The 21,332-nt window shown below is 40.6% G+C and overlaps 1 protein-coding gene across 8 annotated transcripts in view; it reads left to right on the top strand.

Annotated features, from left to right (window-relative positions):
• LOC116320608 (septin-9-like) overlaps positions 1 to 21,332 on the top strand; it is a 72,787-nt gene that overhangs the window by 36,984 nt on the left and 14,471 nt on the right. For 4 of the 8 annotated variants that reach the window (XM_039613334.1, XM_039613335.1, XM_031740258.2 and 1 more), the window contains exon 3: positions 19,060 to 19,236. In XM_039613334.1, the coding sequence (XP_039469268.1) occupies positions 19,060 to 19,236 (177 nt within the window). Of the gene's footprint in view, positions 1 to 3,858; positions 3,968 to 7,834; positions 7,922 to 18,418; positions 18,566 to 19,059; positions 19,237 to 21,332 lie in introns of those variants that run through there. The other 4 variants (XM_031740267.2, XM_039613336.1, XM_031740276.2 and 1 more) reach the window with 4 other exon arrangements.

The following is a 21,332-nucleotide window of genomic DNA, read 5'->3' as shown; positions in this document are numbered from 1 at the left end:
AAATGTAGTCACTGTGAAAGAAAGACCAAGTGAAGCCATTTGTCTTTAGTTTGGACTGACCTTCTGAAAGTGGGGAGGAGGCGTCCACAGAGGGTGGAGGGCGATTTGTCTCTGCTTGTCTATAGGTCAAAAAAGGCCACACACGCACACACACATGCACACACAAACAAGCATGCTTTCTTAATCTCTCTTTTTTCGTGTGTGTGTGTTTTTGTTGTCTCTCATCGACACACACACATGCAAACATGCACCCTCCGGCAGAGGCACATGCGGGGTCAATCCTCTCCCAGTGTAATTACTCTGGACTGATCCCAGACCATTACTCAGTGTGACCCTTCGGGGGGGGGCCTTTACCTATGTGCTTGTGAGGAGGAGCTGTTCCTTACTGGGAATAAAATCCTACTTAAGTTTGGTTGTTCTTTCATTAATGCCGAGAATCATTTTGTTTGAATTGTTTGAAAATCCTCTCTTCTGTTTGGTTATAATAAGATTTTTTTTAGATAGAAGTAAATTTTTGCCAAATAATTAAAGGTCCTTGATCATGATGATGAGAAATGTCTGTGGCTTAAAATGACGCTCTTGCGCTGAAGGGGAAACTCTTCATGTCTGTGTCTTTGGCTGTGCTTCAAATTAATGAGCACTTTTGCTCATGTGAAGTCAGCAAGCCTCGAGTTTACATCTATTTTTTCAGTTCAAAAATGCCCTGCAGTGACAGCAGTGACAAGCGTCAGTTCCTATTATCTTGTGTATGACTTTCACTGTCGCTGTGCTTCCATAACAAGCCACCAGGAGGCAGTGTGTGATTAGTAAATCTTGAGTCTGGGTGGCAGGTAAAATAAAGCTGTGTTTCATGCTTTTTCAGACAGTTTAATTTACAAATGAAAAATGTTATTATACAACTGCGCTTTCTCTCATGGCTGGAGCTTAATAAAGAAAAAAGCTCCGGGGTCAGAAATTTGAACCACGCTGGTGCAGAAAAGAGATGTCAGGCTTTTCCATTCATATGTTATGAATGTTTTTAATACACCAATATATCAGTGGGATAGACATTTTTTCAATAAACTGCTTTGCAGTTCTTTGAAGTGTGCAGACACTAAAAAGACTTGACATGAAATGTTTTCCTTATTTGCAATGAACATCTTACACTGGAAGGTGGAGCTGAATAATGGGAAAGGGACAGCCCTTCTGCCCCAGATAAATAGTCACACACACACACAGAGACACAGACACACACAGTTTCCCTCTCACCCAGAAAAGGCTTTCGGAAGTTAAAGTTTACACTGAGCATCTGGGGGAAGTCAAGGGTTAAAGAAGTTTCCCACCACTGCAGAAAGACCTCTGTCCTGTTAAGTCATTATGCCAAATCCCCAAACTGCTGTAAACACCCCCTTCTTCATTCAGTTACCCCTGCATGCTGTGAACCCGAACATGTTCACATAGTTCTCCTTCACTTATATTTTAAAGCATATGTATACCCAAGCATGCACTACTTTGCATATACTAATCTCATCTGACTAGGAAATTTACTTTTGGCAAAACGTTAACAGCTCAGCTTTAGACTTTCACACACGCACACACGACAAAGAAGCAGCAACCTTGCCGTAAGAGAAAAAGACAGATAGTAGGATATGGGCCATCAGAGCCTAATGAAGGAAGGCAAGATAGCATTTAGTCTGTTGACATTATCTTCATTTATCTGGCCTTCCGGCGTATGATTCTTCCTTGTTATTTATCTAGATATGTGGCTAGTGATTCATTTGTCTAGGAAAAGCTGATGGGAAAATCATATCTCTTATCTTGGTCATGAAATTAAAGAGGAGTTTAAAATGGAATATGATGTGCTATTATCAGCTATTGTTTTGTTTTTTCAGTAAAACTTTGATAAATTTAAAGAACTGATCTTCAGATATCTTCAGATGGTGAAACTGAGCATTAAATCCATTATCATCATATCAAAAACATTTACAAACAAACCTAAAATGTGACCAAAATGATGATGAATTGCATTATCATGATAGTAGGCAGTATTAAACGTATATAACTCAAATTCTGAAGCTGACAAAAACAGTATTTTTTCCCCACTTTTAAATCTGGTGGGCTTGTTTGGTTAACGCCTCTTGTTCAGTCAGGCTGTGATTAATGGTTGTGTGTGAGTCGGGGTAAAATACATTTCAGATCATAATTGCGTAGAGTCGTTTCAGTGCAGAATAAAAGTTCATGTGTTTGTCTTCACATTTTCTACTAATGATGTTTTATCCACTTGTTGGCTGATAGAGAATATACTGAGCTCTATGTGTAAGAGGGGATGGGGGGCTGTTTTGTGCATGGACAGACAGATGGCCTTTTGCATCACAGACTTACCATCTGCTGAAGCAAGTAAGGTGGAGGGACTGGTGTGTTAGTATGTCTGAAGTGAATGTGCATGGAAAAGGACCCCAAAATAAAGATTGTGCAGTCTTGTCCCTTATTGTGCACCAACAACAGGTGATTATCTAATGGAGTGCACAGCAGATTTTGGCGAGTGCAATAGAATAGAAAACAAATTTCATCTAACTAATTAGTGTTTTATACCACATGGAGTAGCCAACATTCAGGTAACACACAGTGTATTTTACACAAAGTGTGTTTAGGACACTTAGAAACAGCACAGATATAAAAATGTGATCTTTATCCATATAATTTCAGAATTTCTCCATAAATAAGTATAAGTTGTGATATTACAGGCACATGAGTTGTGCCTGTGGGCCTGTAGGCAACGCTGAACTGTGCTGACTTTGCACATGTGAAATTTAAAAGTATAAAATTTCAGTATCAGTAAATGACATTTACTGACAGAGAATGAAGTTAAGAAAAAAAAAGCTGAAGTGCTACATAACTTTTTATATTAATAATCTTCATCGCCTCTTTTGCGCTCTTACCTTTTCACCCTGCTGATTAATGTGTTAGATTAGCTTTGTAAGCCTGATTCAGACATGCTGCGCTGCTGACTGATTGGTTTCTCAGTTCAGAAAGGGCAAGCATCATTACTGATGCTCAAGTCTTTACTTTCCAGTAATCAGCACAGACTCTAAAAGCAGTGATCTGAATCTTTTTCTATAACTGGGATTTACAATGATAGTTTAGGGATTTAGATAATATGCCTGCAGCTTTGTGGTTTTCAGTGCAATTACCTTGTTTGAAGAACCCCGTCATCTGTTGAGAAAAGAAATCTACCAATCGAGCTTGAAGGAACTTTGGGTGAACTTTCCCGTCCAGCCTTGATGGTGTGAAGGATTCGGTAATGGTACACAGCCAACTGTAGTCATCAGCATCACTCAGTGGAAGAGTGGGCAGATAAGGGTGGAAAACACAACTGCACAGAGAAATGACAAGTTTCCTCAGATTCATTCGTCTCTCATGCACCATCAAACTGAGGTTCAATGTTCAGTGGAAGCCTTATGTGGTATTTTTGTCCTGTCGACAAACGAATGCTGACACCAGTTACAAAAGAAGGATATTTATAATGTCAGAAGCTGAACTTCATTTTCCGTCTCTATCTGCTTCCATGTCTGTGCACATCCCAGGTTTCTGTTTAGATTTAATTAGCATCATAACATAGTTAGATGTTTCTCGAAGACATGCCGTGACCGCACAAACAGTTTAATCACAGAGCTCCTTCCGTCCTGTTCTCATTTTTAGAATTGAGTCATCCCCAATGCTGGCCCCTGCAGACCTAGCAGGGGGCTAGGGATTCCCCACAAGGCCAGTTCTCTGTAGTTTTTCTGTTTAGTGGTCAGCAGGGAAGACTAGAGGACATTGTGAGAGATCACACACTGGCTTGTATGGACTAGAAGAGGCTGCTAGTTTGACTAACTCCTGGTCTTTTACTTGTGGAAGTAAGAAAGAGGTGCAGAAGGAAAAGTGCTTTCAGGAGATATGACTTCTACTTGCAGTGAGATGTACAACAACCACAAGACAGAACCCCTGTGTGAGTATCTGTTCATTCACTGTCTTTTTCATATCTGCAGGAGAGCTTGGCTGTTTTGGACTATCTCCTTACGGAGGCAGAATAACTGCCTGGTTTCCATTAAGGCCAATCACGGAAAAGGATGAACAATGAATCCCCCTCAGATGGGGATGCAGGGAAATTGGTGCAGGAAAAGAGTTTTTTAAAACATTTTTTCAATTCACATTTTTGCAAACATCAGTGTTTTAATGTCTTATGAGACACCATTCTGCACTTCCTCTTACAATATTGGTTTCATTCCTATGAACTGGAAAAACATGTTGTTCTTACCAGAATGGTGATGTGGTTACATTTTAAAGGAAACATCTTTATAGAAGAATGAATGGGATTTTTTTTTTAAAATATGGTAATTGAAAGTGGAAGAGGCTTCTACTTCTCTTTGTCTTTTTAACTCGTCTCTGTATTAAGCAGTCCAGCTGGGAATGCTTTAGTGGCTTTTTAAGAGAAACAGTAAACCACAAGCAGACACATCTCTTTAAACAACTGCTCAGACCACAAAATCACTTTATCTTCAATGGTTCATCATTGTTAAAAACAAAAAAAAGAAAGAAAGAAAGAAAGAAAGAAAGAAAGAAAGAAAGAAAGAAAGAAAGAAAGAAAGAAAGAAAGAAAGAAAGAAAGAAAGAAAGAATGAAGCACATTCTTTTCTAGTTTAGTACAGTAAAAAGCTAATAAAATACAAGCATGAGCTTGTATACAGCATACGTTATAGTAGCCTTGAGATAAATTGTCCAAGCTGCAGGCTGAAGAAAAAAACCCGGAGGAGTGAAATATTTTACTGTCAACATGTGAAGTAGCTGGAGATATATTTGCAGATTAATCCAGCAGAGCTGTTAATGTATGTTCGTCGATTTTAACCAGAAGTTGAGTCTTACGAGAACACTTTTGGGTGTCCTCGCTCGTCACACATGCTGTCTCCATTTGCACCGCAGGAGAGCAGAGCAACCACAGCAAAAAAACACAACAGGAAGTCTCCAGCAGACCCAGCTATCTTCCCCATAGATATCTAGGCCAAGCCAGATGTTCTTCTTCTTTCCCCTTCTCTGTCTTGTTCCTTACTTTCCCAACCACCCCCACCCGCTACTTCTCCTGCTGCTATCTCTCTTCTCTGCCTCCTCGTTCCCTCCCGGCCTTCTTTCCCTTTGCTTTCTGCTCTCTCTCTCCTCAGCTCCCCCACCTCTCCAGGGGAGGATGTGTCACTGAGTCCGCTGAGTCATGGAAGCGACTCTTTTAATCAGCTCAGTATGTGCTCTGCCCTGATTGGGTGGCCTTCAGAAATCAGCTTTGGCTTTAAGGCGAAGCTCGTATTCCCCTCAGCCATCCCTACATATTAGCATTCGGTTACCACAGGTTTTAATGGCTTGATGTAGTTGAGCTGAAATTAAAGTGAAAGAGGAAACTCCTTAGATTTATTTATTTAGATTTACAGTGAAGCAGTGACACATGGATCAGGCCACAGATAGCACTATGTGACTGAAGTAGAGGTGATCGTTTTCATGGGTTATTTTGGTCGTCTGAATCACTTATTTGTTGTGCAGATATGAGTCATAGCATTTTAACATGGGATGCATACTACACTCTAAATATACACTGATAAGTAAAGAAATCTATAATGCACAAACACACATACTGCGCCTGCTTTTTCTGAAATGTGTCTTTTAGGCTCTTTGCAGCACTAATAAACCATCAGACCTCTCCTTTGATGTTTGTTTCCTCCAAGAGGAAATGGGAACTTCAGACACTGGTGTGTCGTAAGGTCCATACTGACAACATTGTTTATTGTCTGGTGACAACTGAAGGAGATACATCTTCTTTGATAAAACGCAAATTTGTCAAAAAGCATGTCACCCAAAAAGGCATGGGGGACAGTGAAAACATTTATCTTTTTGGGTTTTTTTTTTTTCCTTTGGTAGAAAAAGTTCATTAGATTTATATTCATAATTGAAACTGATGACAGCTGTGGTTAAAGCCCAGGACATGGCCTAAACTGAACCTGGAAACAGAACTGCTGCATATAGCTAAAAGCTGTTAGATGCTATAGTCATATAGATCACAGGACAATTAACCATAAATTATGTCTCACAAAGTTATGCTGGTGTTCTAGATACAGACATCAGATAACACTGTTGAGCCGGTCTTGTGGTAAAGCTAATGTTTTATCATGGTCCGAGTGAAGGAAGTGAATGTAAACTTTCTGAGCAGTTGCTCAGTGTTAAATCAAGTTACCTGTTTCTATGTTTGAGATGTGTATCTTAAAAACTCGTAGCTTGTATATGCAAACTGATAACAGCAGTGAATATGTTTGGGTACCTGATACCCACAACACACCATATTGCATGTTTGCTTTGGTTTCATATTCACAACAAAACCGCTGCCAAGAGTCAGATTCAGCTCCATTTTTGACAGGAAGGAAGTATTTCTGCTGAATGTTATGAAAACCTCTGTCAGACCTTCAGCCTGCTTGCTGATGGAAAAAAAAAGCAGAGCCAAGTCAACAAAGGAGCAAATTAATCACGCTCTTCTTCCAGTAAGTTAAGATGAAATCCACTTTGTAGCAGAAATCTTTTGTTGTCTTTATTCATAAAAATCTGTTCTCAGAAAACAGCTCCTCGCACGCTGACTGCACTATTAGTATTTCTCAGTCGGAGGGATGGATTTGATCAATGTGAACCTCTGTGTTGTGGGAGAGGAGGGACACAGGAAGCAGGAGCGCAAGGCCTACAGATTTCCAAGGAACATTCGGGATTTGGAAATACTTTCTGCTGTTTCGCAGCCAATGCTTACTTCAGTGCAGCTTCACACAAGTACAGTCTAGTTCTTACACGACTATTTCATACACTGAGCGGTGCTGGGTTACAACAGCAAAATAAAAACAGCATGTGTAACAGGGGGAACATCCAGGACATTCGTTTTCTGTTGGAAGTACAAGTAGTTTGGCATCACTGGAAATAACCGTATTGAGTTTTTGGTTGCAGGTTATAGCTGCAAAGACTACTCTTACGTCTGCCAATTAAATGTGTACCTAAAGCCCACTGAGGCAAAGCTAAAGCCCAGCTGGCTAAGCATAACAACTGAAAAGAGAAGGAAACAACCAAAGTTAATCATTCTTTGAGTCTTTATATCAACCGCCTTAGACCACAGGAAGGCACTATACCTGGTCAACACATAACCCTCCAAAACAACACTCACTAATTGTTTGGTAAGCTTTAGAAGTATTACTGGGGGTGGGGGCGTTCTTACAAACTATGAGTTTATTTCCTTGTTCCCAGTTTTTAAGGGGAAACTGAAGCTGAAAAGGGAACGGTGTATAAAACAAGTAGATCCTTTTACAGCATTTTTCACAAAATATTCCTTTATATAGTTTTATTTTTATAAACTCTGAAATGTTCTGAATTAGTCATGGTTTTGGTCATGAGTCAGCTACAGCTGGAGGGAGGAGGATGCATGTTGGTGTGTGTGTGCTGCCTATTATTTCAGAAAGAGGAGCAATGCGTTGAGGACTGAAGGAAAGACCAAATGCTGTCAGTGTGCACACACAGATAATCTGTTACCCTCCTTGCTGTGAAGCACAGCAGTTGGGGGTGGTGGAGAGCATATGGGCACACATAAGGACAGGGAAGTAGGTATTGCCTGTTGTATTGTGCAAACACACACGCTTCTTTTGTAATTTCCCTTTCCCATAAAGACATAAAACTTTATCTATAATAAATGTGGTTTAGGATAGCTCGCTATATCCACAATATTCTTCATTCACTTTCTTTGAATGAGGGGTGTGACTGCCGAATGCCTTAGCCACTTGGGATGGCAGTCACATGACCACGTGTGGGCGTGGCCGGGAGGAGAAGCGGCAGCCTGGCCTCTACAGCTGAATCTGTGATTGAGAGGAAGAAAGAGAGAAGGAGAGGAAAGGGTTGGGTGAGTTGTGGATTTTTATGTTTACCGTGTACTTTTCTGTTTCGCACTAACAGTGGGGAATGGTTTTAGAAAAAGCATAAAAGGGGGCAGGCTGTAAGAGGGAGGGAGAGGGAAACAAAAGGGCGGTGTGTCGGTGTGTGGGGAGGGGGTAAATGTGTCCTCTGGGGCTGTTTGGTGTCAGAGTTAGTTTGCCAGGTGCTTCATGTGTGCTCAGCAGAAAGTAAAGTTTTGAAGCTGGGAGTAGATTAGATGTTTTTTTTTGGCAGGAGATCTGTACAGCTAGCCAAATTTAGTGTGAATACCTTAAATTTTCTCCCTTTCCCACTCTTCTTCTTCTTTCCTATTGTTCAACCATCGGGAAGAGTTTGGGGGGTCAGCATTGCTACTCTTCCCCCTCCTTACTTTCCCCCCTCCTCCTACCCTCTCCCTTTCTTTCTTGCTTTCCCTCCCCATTGTGTCCTCAACTCTGAGGCATGCATGGGTAGTCAGCCTCGCATAAAGAGGCAGAGTGATTGACCAATCAGGGCAGCCCGTATTCCTCTTTAAGTTGCATGTCTCCAGGGTTCTCTGTAGTAAGGATCCCTTCTTTTAGCCTCAGCTCTCCTCACATCAGAGTTTCAAGGCTCAGTTTGATCCAGTGCAGTGGATTAGCCAAGCACCGATGGACCTAAGCTGTTGTGATGTGATTTAATTTTGTCAATCCCTTGTGTCTTCTCTCCAGAGAGTTTGTGGCCAAGTTCAGCTAAAGGTGAAGAGTCAAACAGGTCATGTAGTGAGTTTGAGATTTGCCTTTAGACTTTCTCAGGGAAGGACTTATCTCTTCCTCTAACTCCTGTCAGTTGCTTCAAGCGGGAAGAAAATTGTGCAAGGATGTGATTAGTCACTTTGCTTTTTTTTCACCCTTTACGACAGGATAGCTGTTGAAATCCGCACTACATCTCATACTTTTAGGCGTCTCACATGATCTTCTCTTACCCGTTTTTTAGTACAGTGGCTGAACAGTTGCTTTGTTGGATACAATGCCCTTAAATCCTACTCATTTCATAGCTAATGTAGCACACACAAAGTCTGCAGATGGATCTTTCCGCTCCATTTGCTGTCTTGTTACGTGTTATTGGAAGTGTTCTTGTTAACCAACACGAAGCAGCTGCATTTCATCTTAATGTCTGATAAGTAAAGAGATGCATTCATCCTTGCGTATTGAGTCTGCATGAATAAATGCATGCATTTTGTGTTGCTACCCTGAAGTCACTGTAGCACCACAATATCACCAGAACATTATTGAATTAGGAAATTAATTTAAATGTGTTTTTCCCACAGCAGTCGGGCTGCTGTCACTGTTACGGCTTATCACACAATGCATTTGATATTACTTACTCCTAATGCCTCACATCTGATTTACATGAAGCATTATTACAAAATCCTTTGGTTAAAGTCAGTCATCCATTGTTTACATGCTACTAATCAGATTACTGCAGCTGGATAATAATAAGTAATTCAATCACAAGAGATAAACAGTTCATTAGGATTCTTTGGGGCTAGCAGCACAAAATAAATGCAAGGGGTTACTTCCCCTTCTGTAATTAAGTCTTGCATTATCGTGAGCTTTGGCAGATGGATCATTTTCAGAGACTTATTGTTGTTTTGCGAGCACATAAAGACTTCAAACCTGATCCTTTAAAGGTATAAATCCACCCCTGTGGACACATAACCCACTGCTGGTGTCATTTTTGACATTCAACACACTTCTGGTGTTCTTGACCAAAGAATTTTCCCCGAAGGAAGAAGTGCTGAGCGGAGAGGAGTAGTGTGAACTTGTTTTTCTATTAAGAAACAGGCTGAGAATATGTTTTCACACATTAGCCTGCACACCTTTTACCCACATGTTAAAAGCTTGCGTGTCTTTCTTGTTTTTATTTATTCTTGTCTTTGTCAGTTGGCGGTAGGAAATAACTCTTTGTAAAATGCACGCGTCATAAATGTCACATTTAGTTAAAAAATGGCTTGTTTATCTGCCCACAGCTGACATTTTCTGTCTGTATGTATGTCAGTGCCTGGAGGAAGTCAGACATGTCACGTCCTGTCAGAGGTGACAGTTTGTGGGCCTGCCGACACTGGCTGGGTGGAAGGGGGAGAGTGGATTATTATTTGCGGTGGTCTGCTCTACAGAACCGCACCGGTCTATAATATTATGCTCTGCTGTGGCATCTTGACTCTAAACTCGTAATTGAAAATGATAAAATTTGGCCTTTGGCTTGCACACAGATACCTCATGGTTCTTTAAATTAGAATCAATTTTTAGCTTTTGCTCACTCTGAAGTCCTGACTTGTAGCTTGTCTATATAATTGCATTGGAAAGGGTCAATTAATAGAGACCCGATTAGCTGGATGTTTTTCCTGAACAGATAAAGGGTACAACAAAACTGTCTTTAAGTGCAGAAGCCATTTGTGCACAGCATGTTGCTTCTCATTTCCCCCAATTAAGTGCTGCACATTGATATATGCAAACAAGCCAGCCCCTTTCCCACTTGATGCTTAGTGGTTGCTTGATTTATTCCTTTATGGTCTTTGTTTGTCCTTTGCCCTATCCTACTTCCCTTATTGCAGCTGTGGATGGTTCTGTGGCGAGACCCTCCTAGTTCCCCTTCCATGTTTTGCAGAAACACCCGGGCTTCTGAGTTACAGCTGTGGTCTCTCAGTCTGCTGAGCGCTGCCCAGAACAGCGGGCTCTCACAGTGGTACTCAGCACCACAGTGTCTGCCCTGCTGCGCTGGGCTTTGTATTCTCATATTGTTTTTCAGCTTGTCACTGATATTGTTTCATTTGGCTCATGTTTCTTTTCCTTTATTCTTTTCTTGACTCGCCCTTCACCTAAAGGGTCCTCCATTTACAGCTTTCTCTGGTCATCTACTCTCACGCTTTCAATCTTTGTGAGGTATTTTGGTAAAGGTCCTTACCAGACATTTACGAGTGGCATATCAACACCATCTGCTTTTGCTCCACATCGGGACAGCGGCTGCGTTCTCAGTGGGCTGTCATGTTACAAGACTGAAAGATGAAGTGGGCCAGTAGCGTTTTCCAAACCTTTTCTTGAGTTCTTATTTTAGTTTTGTGTCAGCTGTGTCCTTGACTAACCTCACAAAATCAAGCCATTTTACGCAGAAAGGAGAACCTTTAAAAGTGGATCTATTAGGGTTTTTTTTTTCCAAATTTCCATACATTCCCTTTTTAAAATCATTTTGTGATCTTTAACAATGAGCAGGGGAGCCCGAAACATCAGGCTTCAGATTGCTGTAAACATTCTGTTTCAGACAGTTTTTTCTACTCCTGGATCATTATCATGCCACTGAGACATAATACAGCAGCCTCTCAGACTTGCTTTTGAAACCTTCAGTTAATGAGGGGCAACCAATGAGAAGAAAGTGTAAGGCAAACGAGCTAAAACAGCTTGTTTCAGGCACAGTATGAACTGAGGGGCTGCAAAAAGGCCGAGCAGATAAATAAAGATTATTTTGAAATAAAAATCATGCAAAGCTAGTCTACTAGAATTCAAGAATGCAAATGTAAAATTGGAAATAAGAATAATAGGTCCCCTTTTAATCATTGTGTTCCTGTGGTTTGAACTTACAAATTGGGGGGATTACGTTTGAGGGATGTCCTCTGTCAGTGATACACATGAGAGCCCAGTGAGAGGCTCCACTACCCTTCCAACTTTGAGCTGTCAACCTCGCTCTGTCACTGCCTTCTGTAAACATGTCATCATGTTATCTCCATCAAACAGAACACAGGGAAGGATTAAGCTAGGGGCCTGTGCTGCTAAAAGTGCACATACGCTTGACATACAAGTCAGCTTCACCAGGTAAAACCTGTCATAGGCTTTCATAAGGATTTAAGAAGGACTTGTGGATTGAGCGTTTGCAATATGGATAAGATGATACAAACACCACTTGGAAATAGGCCTTGAAGGAAAAAGGAAATGTGAGCTGCATTTGTAGCATTCCCACACGATACGCAGTCGTGTTATTTAGACTAGTCGACTTTATAGCTTTTGTGTGTTTAAACTTCAGACCTGTGTTTGGCGTATGTTATCATTATGACTGGAGTCCTTGACAAGAATACGTTCACGCTTATGAGATTTCGGTGATTCAGTCTTGTCACATTTCTTTGAAGACAATCTTGTACGCCCTTGTAGCAGGAGTTGATTGCTAATATAGGCATATATTTGAAGTGTAAATGCAACATTGTATGCCCCTTTTTTGTTTTGTTTTGTAATTGTGTTATTTTGTCTCTGTGTCACAGTTTCTATAGGCTACTTTTGTCTGATATTGCATGCAACTAAAGTTATTGGTGAAAATGGTCAGTTGAAAAAACAGCAGCTTTGAGTAGCACTGGGTCTTAATGCAATTTTGCCTGAAGATGAAAATCTTTTTAAATTCTTTAACTGATATTCAGCATAGAAATATTCCATTTAATTATTAGAGGATGCTAAATTGTGCATATATTAACCCTGTATTCATGCAACACTTGTATTACTGTGTACTCTTGTGCCTACCTTCTTCTCTCTGGTCTATCTATTGAACTCTAGACAGCAGCTGGCATAAAATTTAACGATCTCTTCCTCTCGAGAGCGAGACACCAAAGGACCTCTGGAAATGTCATTTCTGGTTTAAGAAGAGAGGAAGAATAGAGGACAGCAACAGAAAAACACACACACATGGGAAAGGAAAGGATTAGGGGATTCGACTCATGGGAACCATGACTTTAAAAAACATAACAGAGCATTCAGAAAGCAGATGGTGTTAAAAAGCTGTCAGTAATGGTGTGTGAGTGCGACAACAGACCTGATCTTCCTTTTACCCAGGGTTCACCTCCCCTTGGGAGTGACTGGACAGCTTTTGAACACAGGAAGAAAGAGGAGAACCACAAACTGTAATCCACATTTACCCTCATTATTAAGATTAATTGAATGAAAGTGGTCTTGTCAGTGATTTAAGTATGAGAGCTAATCAAGATTTCCCAGAGAATTATTTTTTTCGTCAACAGACATTAAACGCTTCACTTAGAGTAAAGAATCCGACTCTTTAATAAGTAACTTTCAGGGAGGTAATCAAGATCTGAAAATGTAAAGTTCAGTAGAACTTTAAAAACTCAAGTTAGTCCAAGACATAAACCAAGTCTTGTGTTTGTATTTTATTATAACAGAGATGCTGCTTATTAACATTGCTGCATGTAAACAAAAATTCAACCAATGCAATATATGTAGGACTTCTAGCCACAAGTAATTTGCAGACCATGTCCTTGGTTATTTTGGCATTCTGTTGAGCCTCAGTGCAACAAAGTTAAATACTCTCTGACTGCTTCAGAGGATGCTAGCAAAAAGTTTTTCATAATTCTGTCTTTCCTTTCTATGAGGCTAGAAACATTTGTAGCTTTGTAGTTGCATGCACTTTAAACCTTTTATCTGATGAACTGTTTGAATCCAGAAAAAAAGGAAATTATGGCCAGCTATAAAATCCTCACATACTGGGTTAAGCAGGCGGCATATGGCTGTTGCCGGGGTCAGGTTTGAGTCCATCTTGACCATTTGCTGCTCTCTCCCCAACCCACACTCTTTGTTTTCCTGTCTACTCTACTGTCATCTCAAAAATAAAGGCTAAAAAGCCCCACAGTAAATCTTTAGGGGGCGCGCTGTAAAATCCTCAAAATGCACAATTTCCTTATGAGTAGTGTCAGTCATCGACCACAGCGTTTAAACAGTTTGGCTCATTTGCGCTAATTACATGCTGTACATGCACTGATTCATTTTGCTCATTTCTTCTGTCTCTCCTTCACCTCCTGCTTCCTTTTCCCTCTGCAGCCTTGTCAGGGTCTTGGCTGTAGTCGAACAATAACAGAGAAAAACTTTCATGTAATTTAAAGCAGGGCTGAAAAGTGGTGATGTGGCGTCCGCGGATCGATGGAAACTGAATTTCTTTGGTTTGAGGAGGCTGTTCGAGAAGACAATAAAGGCTTTGTTTCTTGGGAAGGCATGTTCAAGTTTCACTTGGTGAATATTAAATGTAGAGTTGGATATGATATGCCTGATGGGATTTTAATGAAGGGCTTGGGAGGGAGTGTTGAGTTATGTGTGAATGTGGAATGGGAAGGGGATTCTCTGTTACAGCCAAACAGAATATTATATCTGACTGAAGAGTAATACTGTGTGTTAGTTTTCCAGGAAGGTTATATTACAATACAGTGGGTTTGGTGTCCAGGATAGCACTTTTTGAACTGTCAGCTGTATTTCTACATAGTATGCATGTTTTGAAATCTCAAAGTGGTCTATCTTTCTACTCTTACAATATAAGAAGTGCTGCCTGAAAGCCGTTCTGTGTTTTTGTCTACAAAAAACTGCTGGTGTTGAAGATAAACGGTAATCATTTCTATTCTATAACTCCTGGATGATGAGCTCTCCCTCACTTTCACTCCCTCCACAATCTTCTGAGGACATAAGCTGATAGAGATTGTTTGGAAATTAAAATGTCTTTAATCCGCCCCCTGAGTGGTACGAAGTCTGAGTAATGCCCAAATGGGGCCATGTAAGAATAGCGCAGATAACTTTCCAGTTAATTACCAGTGAGCGAGGGGTTGTCACATGTCCTTGATAATGCACCTTCACCTAAACCACCCAGCTAAGGCAAACTATCAGCAGCCGTGTGCTACATGTGACAAAAGGCAACTGCATGAAATTCAACAACTTGGTTCTCCCAGAAAAGTTCATATTTCTTGTATGAAATAAATTGAAGACAGACACAGTTTATTTCAGGCTTTGTGAAAGCTTTTTCATATAGTAGATGCAGATATTTATCTATTTTAAACTGAGGTGCTCTGTAGCACTGTCACCTAAATCTAAGAGGTTTTCATATTTGACTCTCCTGATCAGTATGGGCCTTTATGTGCACAGTTTGCAAGCTGTCTCTGTAATTGCATGGGTTTCCTCCATGTACTCCAGTTTCCTGCACCAGCTCATAGACATGCACGTTAAGTCAATTGGTGATTCTAACTTGGTTGTGGATTTAAGGTAAAAGAAGTCTATAAACCAAAGCACTTTCTGTATGTATGGTTAAATATGACTTGTCGTTTCAGGCTGGAAAAGCACGATGTACATGCCAGTCCATTTCTATTACATAAGGTATCAAATGGGATAGCAGTGGAAAATGATAAGAAATAATAGTTGATTAAACAAATAGTTGATTTATTCAGCAGTTCATTTCTATAAGATTGAAAAAGTTCAAAAAAGAAAAGTCAGAATGGGGGCAGATAAGGTCTAAATATCCTTTGCAGTATCTGCATATACAGAACTTTCTCTGTAAGGCTAAAATATCCCCGATGACATGACTAACAACCTCGGGATTACTTTCACAGACTTGACAAGGTTAAATTCAGAGAAATGGAGGATACTGTACAAGTGCTAAATAGTATTTCTTGTGGCAAATTGATTGATCCACGTGAGTACAGTTTGCTGGTGTATGCCTTTAAGCTGTACAAACCGTTTCAGTGCGGATGTAAATGCTGTGGTTTGTCTGCTGTGAGGCCCTCTGTGACAAACAGGAAATCTTTTAGAAAACGCGCACAACTGAAACTCGTTTTAATGGAGCAATTATTTTGTAGCATGCAACTCCTATTAAATAAAGACACATTTCGCCATTAAGACAACATAAAATATGTTTGTGAAGAAAACTGTGTCGACTTCTAAAGAGCAAGAAGAAAACAGCAAGATGGCATCTTGAGACGAGTACAAATGAACGTCAGCTTCCCATAAAGTGCCCTCATTTGAAAATAACTAACAAGAGATTGGAGTAATCTCTTTGATGGGATCTATCCATTCATGCAGTGAAAAGGCTTGAACTCCTCTCCATTCATTAAACAAAGCTCTGAAATCAGTTAATTCCAAAGTGCTGCTTTTTCATATTATGAGGCAAAACATCCTCTGTCTAGTGTTTTTTTTCTTTTCTTTTTTCCTCTTCAAAGTGATCTTAAGACAGAATATTTTTGCAGATTAATAAAGCTGTTTTCATTTCAAGGAAGATTCGAGGCAAGTGAAATAAATGTAGTGTGCTTAATCAGTATAGGTGCTCAGCTGAGGCTCCTTGATGCACCGTTGTAGTCCTCTGCACTTTCCCTTCAGTTGCTTGCATCTCACAGTTTGATATGTTGTTCCATTATGATGACTCCGTTGAGTCTCTCTCATGTAGACACAGTCTTTATTCAACGGCTGTGACAGCCAAATCATGATCTGAGTCACAGGCTTTGTTTCTGTTCATTTATGAATGAGGTTTGGCGATAAATGTGTTTTGCCACTAGCAAGCGTTATTGGTGCTTTTCTTGTGGAACTTTACAGGATTATAATCAAGATCTGATGAAGAAATGGTTTTGGCAGAATTGTCTCTTATGTACGTGAGGACCATAAATAATTCTTAGTAAAGTAGATGCCCGTTAGTGGTCAGTTAATGTGTAGCTCAGCGATGAATTATATTAATCAATTAGCTGTGGGTTAGCTCAGAGATTAAAAATGAAAGTTCTTGGTTCTTCTTGGAAAAGGAGAAGTTACTTTAAAAACAGCAGGTTTCAGTATGCTTGACAGCAGAGCGCTTTCAGGTACTCTCCTGGTATTGATACTTGTTCTCCTTTTCCCCTACGTGTATCACACATTTTCCTGATTTTACAGGATTTCAGTACCCTGGCTTGTTTGCCCCACATAGCTGGTGGCTGTCCATTATTAGAAAGCAGACTTATAACGTAGTAGGTGGTCTGGGGCTGGCATGGTCAGGGTGACCAGAAGGCAGTTTGGCAAATGCTCTGGATGTCATCATTAAAGCAATCTTGCATTCTGTCATTCAAGAAGCTACTGTTGCATTCACACTTGATGTAATTTTGCATAGTTAGCCAAACAACAATTTGTAAAGCTGTACAAATATTCTGAAACACAGGCTAAAGAAATACCAATCCAAAAACCTTATTGTATCATGTCCAAGAGACAGCAGTTATGTGTTGGGTTTCCTGAGGACAGCTGTGCTGCTCTAAATGATCACACTGTGCAGTATTGCCAGAAGGTTTACATTACAGCATGGGTTAAACTGATTGATTGATTTGTTGAATTTTAGCCAAGCCACATGGGTAGTTCGTCCACTAAACATTAGACCGTCACAGTCTGAAAGTCAGAGGTCTGATGGATACCACAGAGACTGCTGAAGGTGCAATAACCTTACATGTGGTCCAAAATTGTGGCTCTTTGTCTCGCTTAGAGAAGAAGTGGTCATTGAGTTCAGAGGTACTCAGTATTATGCGAGTGTGTAGAAGATTGAAATTATATGTTATGTTAGTAGACATTCAGTTCAGGTTTATGTATATCACACAAGCTCACACAAGCTTCTCAGTGTGCTTTGTATTATAAATCGAAGACCCCATATTTGAGACAGAACCAGTCAAATGGTCCAATGCTCCCCACTGAGCAAGAACTTGGAGAAGGTGGGGAGGAAGAACTCAGTTTTAACAGGAAGAAACCTGCAGCAGAACCAGGCTCAGGAAGGGGCAGCCATGTGCTACACCGGTTAGCTGGTTGCTAAGTGGAAGAAGGTAGAAAAAAAGATGACACAGAGACACCATGAACAGGAAACAACACAAACTACGGGACGATGTAGACAGATGTTAATGACATGCATTAGTGACGCATGAATGCGCAGGGATTTGACAAAAGTGAGTGGAGAATGGGACGTCCCCCAGCAGCCTGAGCCTATAGCAGCATAACTAAGGTTATGGTGGTTAAGGGCCAACCCCAACTGTAAGCTTTATCAAAAAGGAAAGTTTTCAAGGTAGTCTTGATAGCACTGCAGCCATTCCTGTTTGAAAAGTCTTATTTACCTTCATAGCTTATCGGCATGCATGTAGTTTACCTACTTTTTGTGTTATATCTATTAAAATAACTGGGTATCAGTGAACATGTGTGCACTGCTTTTCTAATCTTGGCTAAGGGAAGCATGCATGAGTTGTAAAGTAGAAAAGTCTGTGGTTTTCAGGCTTGTGCTGACTAATGGTGTCCACTTGAGAGTGGACACCCACAATCTTGTGATTCTTTGACTTTCAGCCTCTGTGGGTAAATCGCTCTGTTTTTTGTGCCTGTAAACAACCAGCATGGTATCAATATAAAAACAAAACGCACACAAAAAAACGTTTTTGTCTTACCCATACCCAGGAAGAGAAAAACTCTGAGCAGGGAGCAGTATCAGAAAGTCCATTGTCATAACTGCTTCATTTATATTTATAGTGTTAAAAGGCGTGATGCTGCAGAAAGCATTTTATGGACAAGCTGTTGCTTTAGCGTGCCTCATATAAAGATAAAGCAAGGATGGCTGTCTCAGATTCAGTTTCAGGTACACGTCTGTGGTTTGTAGTGTCTTTGACTGCAGACCTCACGCAGGCATCACCACAAGCTGTCACAGTACAGGAAATGATGTCTCCTCCTACCATAGGATGAGTGAGTCTTGCTGTTGCTGCAAGCACATACTAGTACGGTTGGTAGGGTTGAACTGTTTTTTTTTATTTTGCCTGTTGCAGCAGTGCCTTGGCACACAGCCTTCGCCTTCAATTGATCCGCCTTAAAGTGAGGTAAGCTGTGATTTATATATGGTCGCTTCTTCCACCGAGGTCTGTTTCTTTTGTCTTGCTTATTAGTTTATCTTTACTGCAAAACACAGCTGCATTGTTTGACTGTGGCTCCAACTTCCACATCAATTTTTTTCTGAAAAAGTCAACAGCTTTTGTGCACTGGGTTGCTAGCGTGAGGTAGTTTCTGGAAAGTTTCTTGTTCTTCTAATGTCTCATTTACACAGTAACTTGTAAAAGGGGGTTGGTGCTATGAATTTTGAGTCTGGTATCCTGTTTCACACAGGAAGTCAGCCTCTCAGATGAGTATCAAGTATGATTTGCACTCCTAACTTGGTGTTCACTGCAGTTAATAAGGTTTCACTTGAATTTATGTTGCTTGTTCAAATGTACTAAATTTAAATGTTAACTTCATAGACTAATGTGCTCAAATATCAAGCTTTTGGCATAAACACCAACAAAATACACTAATTTCCCCCCCTCTTTGTGTCCCTTAGGGTCAGAGGTCAATCTGAGCCATAGCAACATGTCTGAAGCCACCAAGCCCCAACCTCAAGCTAAGGGGGAGAAGACCCCGATCAGCGACACCAGCTATGTGGGCATCGATGCCATCCTGGAGCAAATGAGGAGGAAGGCCATGAAACAAGGCTTTGAGTTCAATGTCATGGTTGTGGGTGAGTAAGACACACAACATTACCCAGTAAAAACCTGTGCTGTTGACTCTAACCTTGTCCTGTCAAATTAAATGGAGAAGTGGGGGATGCTAAAGATGCTAAATTATGGCATATAAAAAAGATAATTATAGTGAGTAAAGGTGGTCGCTTTCGTACAAATCTGTGGAATGATGTAAAGGCCTAATTCTAAATGTTTTCCTCCCATCTAGTCTGACCTCACACTTTAATGTTTATTATGCCTTCATGTTAGATTTGAATATAACTATGTAACCAGTTTAAACTAGCACAGATGTGTCCAAGAGGGCTTGAAGCTGTAATTGCTCCCAAATGTGGTGTGTTTGCAAGAGATATTGTCCCAGTCCCGATTTCAGCAATGAAAAAAAAGGGGGGGGAATCACATGGGAATCGTTTAAAACTTTTCAGTTTGTGCAGCAACAACTCAAAATGCAGAACAAAGCAACGAAAGAAGAGTTGTGGTTCAAGTAAGACATGAGTCAGCGTTTGAGACGCAACACACATCAGGATCACACATATCGCCAGTTAAAAGAGGACATGCTTGGTTTGCTTGCTGTCGATTCAGAAAATCACTTTTTATATCTATTACGAGGTTGCCGTAAAGAGCAAAAACATGACGAACCGTGCATGTTTGATAGTGTGGTTCTACTTCCCTTGTTCTGGTAACAGCTAACGTGGCGACTTCCTCAACAAGCTCTCTTTTTGAGTGTCCACAATTTATCAGACAAACACTCTCACTTGAGAGGATAAACTTAGGCTGTCAGGCTGAGTAATTGCTATAATGACGGCGATTACTCTGACAAGCTGAAGCACACACTTCTTGTACGTCCTCAGAGAGCAGCTACGCACCTCCAGTTAAGCCTCACCATCAAAGTGTCTGTACATCTATCCGATCCTGCACCTGTGTGCATGCATGCATACAAGAGAAACAAACCTATGCTAATGTTGCTTATAAAGAAAGGAATGTTATCAAGCTACATAACAATCAGAGATTTTATCTTTTATGTTTGTTGGTACTGGCCTGTTGGAAGTAACTGTAAAAATCTGATTTGAGGCCCTTCGGGGCTATGTTTAGCACACGCTGTAAGGTGGCATGTCAGTGCAGCTTCATGGAAATGGATCATAGCATGGCAAACAAGGGCTGCTGCATAGCTACTGTTTATTGCATTGAGTGTGAAGTGAGAGTGTCAGATTTATATTGAGAGCATGACAGTGGAACATGACTCACTGAACGTTTATTTTCAGAGTAAACACAAAAAGTTTCCCCGAGTGAGACAGCAGCGTGTTTCAGTCTGTGTGAGATTTGCATCCCTGCTTACACATTTGTGTTGTCGCAGGAAAACTGCATATTTCTACCCAACATTGACATGTATTCGCTTGCAGTGCCCCAAATGCATCAAGGATAAATGAAAATTAACTGATATATTCTATCGCTGTTAAATAACGCTTACTAGGAAAAGAAAAGGCAAGTTTCAACCTGCACGAGGCGTCTGATTGCCAAAGGGAGCTTTAAAGTACATCACTATAGCAACGTATCAAGTTCCTCTGACAATGTGTTAGCAAACACCTAGCACATGATTGGCATCTACTTCTTACTTTCAGATCAGTGCTGGCCTGCCGTTGGGTTCTGACTGTTTTGACAGCAGGGTGTGCATCATTTTGGTGATAATTGTGAGACTGTCTTCAGCTCTTTCTCAAGGCCATGAAACACAGTAGGAATCTGGCTACCGTGTGTAGTCAGATTACTACTGTTTTTTGTTGTTGTTGTTTTCTGTAGTTGTGATCGACCATGTTTGCCTGAACTTTGTTAGATTCCTTTTAGTTCACGTTAAGAGATAATCTATTCCCATTCTAATAAAGTTCCTCCTGGCTAACAGATTTGCTATTTGAATGACTGGTTGAAATGTAAAAGGTTAACTGGTGTTGGTTTTGTCCCTTGTGGTCTTGTGGTATTCAGAGAATGCATTTGACCCTAATTTCTCCCCTCAGCTACCTAGTCCTGGCCAATGTGTCTAAGTGTGTATGTCAGTAGAAGAAGGAAAGAAAATGTGACCATGTGCTTGTGGGTGAATGCAGCAGGG

The sequence above is a fragment of the Oreochromis aureus genome, linkage group 6 (assembly GCF_013358895.1).
Source record: "Oreochromis aureus strain Israel breed Guangdong linkage group 6, ZZ_aureus, whole genome shotgun sequence".
In the NCBI taxonomy this organism is placed as follows: Eukaryota; Metazoa; Chordata; class Actinopteri; order Cichliformes; family Cichlidae; genus Oreochromis; species Oreochromis aureus.
This window is presented reverse-complemented; position numbering and strand designations above follow the sequence as displayed.